The sequence below is a fragment of the Rhinatrema bivittatum genome, chromosome 13, assembly GCF_901001135.1.
Source record: "Rhinatrema bivittatum chromosome 13, aRhiBiv1.1, whole genome shotgun sequence".
Classification (NCBI taxonomy): Eukaryota; Metazoa; Chordata; class Amphibia; order Gymnophiona; family Rhinatrematidae; genus Rhinatrema; species Rhinatrema bivittatum.
The window spans coordinates 83,413,894-83,419,893 of NC_042627.1; the positions used below are offsets into that span (position 1 = coordinate 83,413,894).

Below are 6,000 nucleotides of genomic sequence, written 5' to 3' on the forward strand. Positions count from 1 at the left end.
TGAGCCCAGCTGGCATCATGAGACCCCCGTGTCTCCAGGAGCAGGAGCTCCTGACCCTCTCTGGACATTTGTGTTGTGAGTATTCTGCAAAGATAGGCAGTCTAGCGTATGTTGTTTTTCTGATTACACTAATAAAAGTTGAAGTTGTATGAAGAAAGGCTGGAGTCAGTGTGCTTCCGGCTCCAGCCCAGAAAGATTTCACGTGGCTATCCTACATTATACTGGAAAGAGAGTTTTTGCCAAAGCTAGTAGACTACTTGGTGACTAGAACTAACTGGTCTTGAAGTGTCCTTTTGCGTGGAGACACCCCAAGACTATTGCAAGCTACAGAATTCACTCTGAGAAAAATCATGGATGGTAACTTTAAAACAATTGTGTGCGAGTCTATATGCATGTATTTTACATTGTGCACACAAATGTGTATGCACAATCTAAAAAATCTTTACATAATGTTTAACATTTATGTTGCACATGGACTTTTACATACATGTAATCTACATATCTTATGCCAGTGTAAAATTACATGTACTGTCCACATACACACTTCCATGACATGCAACTTCTGATTCTTCAAGAGCAATGCCAGCACCCACCAGACAACCCAACTTCACTGCCCTGAAGTCCCCCACCTGGCATCCCTGGTGCTGGAGCATGAAAGGGACCTTTTCTGAATCCCCAGAGTTTGCCACAACTTGCAGAACAACAAGCAGGCCTGATGCTTTGTGAGAACCCTATTTAACGACGGAGCTTCGTACTCATATAGGGTCAACGGAATGTGGGTAGTGTCGCGTTTTATATACCATCGTTCGGTTTCGCCATCACAACGGTTTACATGATTCGACTGCTAGAGCAATACAGATTTCGTTTGCTATCTAAGAGTTACTGCATATAGAAGTTACAAATTACATACAAGATTTGTGAGCACGTATAGGTATTATAAGCACATATAAGAATCAAAAGTACATCTCAGAGTTGTAGGTATTATTGTCCATAAGCATGATAGCATAATAAGTTAGTGCATATGTAAAAGTATTATAGTACATATTCCGGGTGTGCGTAAACAATGTTGGTTATATATTTTCACAGGGTTGCAAGTGTTTTTATCGAAAAGGTTTGGGTTACTGGATAATAAGGTTGAGGGGAGATTTAATTTGTTGTTTTGGTAGGCTTTGGTGAATAACCAGGTTTTTAGTTCTTTCTTGAAGGTTTTTAAGTTTGGTTGTGTTCTTAATTCTGTTGGGAGTGTGTTCCAGAGTTTGGGGCTTCCGAGTATTATGGCTCTATCATGAGTTGAGGTTAGTTGTTTGGGTTGTACAGGTGGAATTTTCAAGAGGCCTTTGTTGGTTGAGCGGAGGTTTCGTTGCGGTGTGTGGAGTCTTATCGTTGTGTTTAACCAGTCAGTTTGTCCTTTGTGTATTAGTTTGTGTATTAAGGTCAGTATTTTATACTCTATTCGGAATTTTATTGGGAGCCAATGTAGTGATATCAGAATTGGGGTGATATATTCTTGTTTTTTTGTTCCTGTGAGGATTCTGGCGGCTGCATTTTGTAAGATTTGTAGTGGGCGGATAGTGGAGAGTGGTAAACCGATTAATAATGAGTTGCAGTAGTCCAGTTTGGAGAAAGTCGTCTGGGGTTAGGAAAGGTTTTAGTCATCTTAGTGTTAGTAGTTTGTGGTATCCCTCCTTAATTTTAGTAGTGATATGGTTCTTGAATGATAGTTCACTGTCGATGATGATCCCTAAGTTGCGAGCTTGAGTGACAGGTGCAATTGCTGTTTTTTGGTTCTCCATTTTTAGTGGAGGAGGGGGTGATGGCTTCTTTTTTCTATCCAGTATGATTATTTCTGTCTTTTCTATATTTATTATGAGTTTCATGTCGGTTAGTATTTTCTTTATTTCAGTGATATAATCACAATCAGGAGAGATTGTGCATGAGGGATTACTAGGGGAGCTGTAGGGTGGGGGATGAGCATGGGGGGGTCACTGGGGGGGAATTTAAAGGGTGTGGGGTGGGATCAGGTCAGGATATGCATGGGGTCACTAGGGGGCTACAAATAGGGCAAGAGTTTCTGGCTATGACTGGATACAGTAAGAGATGTATTTTCCATTATCAGCAGGATGTCTGTACTGTACATGAGTTGCCAATGTAATATAAGGGAAAAGTGAAATAGTTGGCAAGGATGAAAGGGAAGAATTAAACCAATATTCACAAGTGACAAGCTAGATCCTTTCTATGGGACAATTAATAGATTTACTGATGGTGCTAATAGCAGATGAAAGCTATGGTTTCCTTAAGCAGGGAGAGATCTGATGCTTTCGCACTGTTCCTGTTGCACCTCCCAAAGCTGTGTGCTCTATGGAAAGGGATATCCTTACTGGCTGCACTGCCCTGCTCGATTCCTCATGAAAAGGGGTACCATGGCAGTTCATGGAGTGTCGCTCTTCTGAGGGACTTTGGGTCCTGTTGGCAGCACAGCACTTGTAGGACATTGAGGGGTATGAAGACATTACTACATACCAGTAAGGAGGTCACAGTGATAGCTACAGTGCACACTCAACTTTGTATAGAGATTGAGGACCTCTACAAGAAAGCCTGGGAACTGCGCTGGAAATGACAGAGGTGGTTGGACTGGCTGTGAGCCAGGTGGGACGGGGCTGGAGGTAATCAGGAAGGTTTCCACAGAGACTATGACCCGTTTCTATCACCAGCCACAGTGTAAGCTGTTTCTGCCTTCAGCTTAAATCTTGCCACTTACACATGTAGATGGCCTTTTTTTTTACTCAAGTAAGCATTTGAGAATTCATCTTTAAGGAAGGGAGACAACTGAGGAATCAGTACCAACTGCACTGAAAGGTTCAAATATTTATATTTCTCCAAAGTATGTCTCCATTATTTAATTCAAATTGTGATCAGAGAGAGGGTCCGTGGCCTGCACCTTAGATTACGTACTGCATAATTCTACCCTCCTGAAGTCATCCCACTGTCATGAAGCAAGATCACGGGGACTCTATTACATGGCAAAAACCAACCAGGACTCCCAGCTGAGCTTTCTTTCTGTACAGGCATCACATTCTTTGGCATCTTTGTCATCTAACTGAAAGACAACAATTTTGAGGACAAACCTAAAATTAAACAATGGCTTCTATGAATGCTGTAAAAACTTGGGTCACACATGCTTTCTAGCTCTATAGATGGATTCTGTCACATTGCTTCTCATCTTCCCCAAGCAGTTAATCTGGTACTACAGTCCTTGAATCTGGTTTTAACCTTTAATTAGCAAGAAAGGATACCATGTTATACTGGCTTACAAAATATACTCTTTGCACCTTTTTGACTGTGATTCTTTGCTGAAATGGATTTTCATAAAACCTTAGGTACACCTGTGTACAGGCTGTATTATCCTTACACTCTGAACACAGCTTATAACAATACACTGACATGTTTTCTACTTATTTAGAGATATTGTTTGGCCACATACTCCAATGATCGTGGCAGCTCTCAACAAAAATCAATTACATTATATTACAATCAATAAAAGTCTAAAATATATAAAAAACATTCAATACATATTCATCATATCCCATCCACAATGCTCCTGACTTTCAACTTTCTCATTGTCATCATTCTTTCATCAAAGCAGAGATCATTTCAAGGCCCTTCTGCTATCTGTTTAGCGACAGCACCAATATCCATAGTTTGCCAGTATAAATACAACTCTTATAGGACACCTCCTAGCAACCAATTTGCATGCAATAAATATGTGTAAGCTATTTTGTTAAGAGTTCCTAAAGCTATTAGATTCATATACAATGGTGGCTAATTTGGGAAACCTTTCTCCACAAATTCAGAGAAGGAGAAAACCCTTTCTAAATACATCCCATAGGCCAAAGGCACTATCCATGTCCCCACAAGGTCCATCTTGACCTACAAGATTTTGTCCTTTGGTCTCAGGTTTCGTACTTTTATATTAAGTTTGAGGATTATGTTCCTTTTATATCTGCACGAGAATGAGGTGCGGCTTTAGTTTGTACTTTAAGTATTTTGCATTCTCTCCCTGGGTTTGTAAGTAAGGAACACTCTACTGGACGCGGAGCTTGGCTTGGTCTCCGGGGGCACTGACTTCACCTCCTTGACCATCTGATGGCAGTGTTGTGGTGTGCAGCTGCCTAATTAAATATGGTTGATTACCCATAATATAGAAAAAAATGTTCTCCAGATAGTTCCCAACTTAACTCTAATTAATTAACTACCTCTTGCAAATTCTGTAGTGCATATAGGAATCGTCTTCCATTTGCTGCAGTTTGCAGTACGCCCCCGGCTTACTAATGACAAGAAGATGATAAGATAGAGCAGCTCATCGTCTGCTGCAGACTTCAGTTAATGCAGAACAGAAAGGGAGGTAGCTAGTTAGACAGACAGACAGACAGACAGGTAAGCAGGTAGGTAGGTAGATTGGGAATTAATCCACACCAGCCTTTCCGAGTCACCATTTTCTGTATCTTTAATGATTTTTGAGGGAGCCATTTTTTGCAAGCACATGCACGGGTCCAGAAATAATCCTTATGTAGTATCTCTGCCATAAAACGACAATGAACTGCCAAATAACAATGATTTCCAAATTATGGTTTATTTTAGGGGGTTGGGAGGAGGGCGATTTTAAATAAACTGGTGCAAATACATCTTTTAAATAAATTCTTACACAAGAAGCAACAACAAACTGAAAAATTGTATTAATACTAGATCAGATAGGAATCTTAAGGAATAACCTAAAATATCACAGTCTGAAAAGACTCTGGGTACTCTAGAAGGCTGCAGTTAGAGCTTGCAATGGGGGATTAGAGGGATACAGGCGAATTGCAATGAAAGAGCTCAAGAAACCTTCAGATTTCTTCACAGCATTCAGCCATGAGAATCTTAAACTTGACAACAGGGGATGCAGCTTTGCACCCAGAACGTTACTTCCTCCTCCTGCACGGACACAAGCACAGCCACAGCACATTCAAGCGATAAACTTTCTGAAGGCTGCAGAGTCCAGCACTGCCTCATGCCCCCTTCTTTACCTGTTTCTCCAGAGACTCCTTAGAGGACAGGGAAGGCTTAGGGGATGGCGCTCTGTCACAGACACAACCTTCCAGCAAGTACAATCCTGACGGCCTGGAGCTGGAATCGCTCTCAAAATAGAAAAGCATATTCTGCAGCAAAGTAAACCACTTGCTGTGCCATTTTGTATTGTCTGAGCTCTTCTTACTCAGATAACCTCTTCTCGTGCCATCTTTCCTTGACAAGAGCCCCAAATAGGAAACGTGGCCATCATTAAGTCTTATTCCTTTCTGCATATTTTTTTTGTTCTGAAGCAAAAGGATTCCTTGCTCTTTACATTTTTATGAGAAGCAGAACCTGACAAGCAGCAGCCTGAGCAGCCGCATCCCGCACACCGTCTCCCTTTCCAAAATGGGATCTGCAGTCCGGCGATTCCAGAACCAGGACCATTTCCTCAGCAAAACCCCCTTTATAAGAAGAGTTTCTGGTCTGCTTTGCAGCTGCAGGAGAAGACGCGTCACGTGAGCTTTCGCTAATTTCAGGGACAGAGACGCCCCCAGCGCGCAGACGCTGCCCTGCGCGCAAGGAGCAGGAGGCATTTTCATATCCACGCCTCGCTCTGCTTCCACTTATCTTTAAGCCCCACTTTGAAATAGCTGCCTCCCATAGTTTGGGGTCAGCTAGAAGCAAGAAATCCAATGAAGCCAGGTTACATTTATTAAACTCCGAAACGCCTGGAAAGATTCAAGGAGGTGACCCAGGGATTAAGAAAGCGTTTTGATTTCATAATTCGCAAGCACTTAAATCATCTTGTCATCTTCCATTTTCTTTCTTTTTTTTTTTTTTTTTAAATAAAATTACATTGCTATTTTAAAAGAATAAGCTATAGGTTTGTGGAACAGAGTATGTAAAATATTATTCATCAGCCATTTACCAGATTTGGAAGAAATGTGGGAA

At 41.3% G+C, this 6,000-nt stretch overlaps 1 protein-coding gene across 1 annotated transcript in view; it reads right to left on the bottom strand.

Annotated features, from left to right (window-relative positions):
• Positions 1-5,632, bottom strand: part of RASGRF1 (Ras protein specific guanine nucleotide releasing factor 1) — a 139,689-nt gene extending 134,057 nt beyond the window's left edge. The window contains 1 exon segment of the mRNA XM_029574978.1: positions 5,064-5,632. Coding sequence (XP_029430838.1) covers positions 5,064-5,339 — 276 coding nt within the window. The 5' untranslated portion in view covers positions 5,340-5,632.
• Between the last annotated feature and the right edge of the window lie 368 nt (positions 5,633-6,000).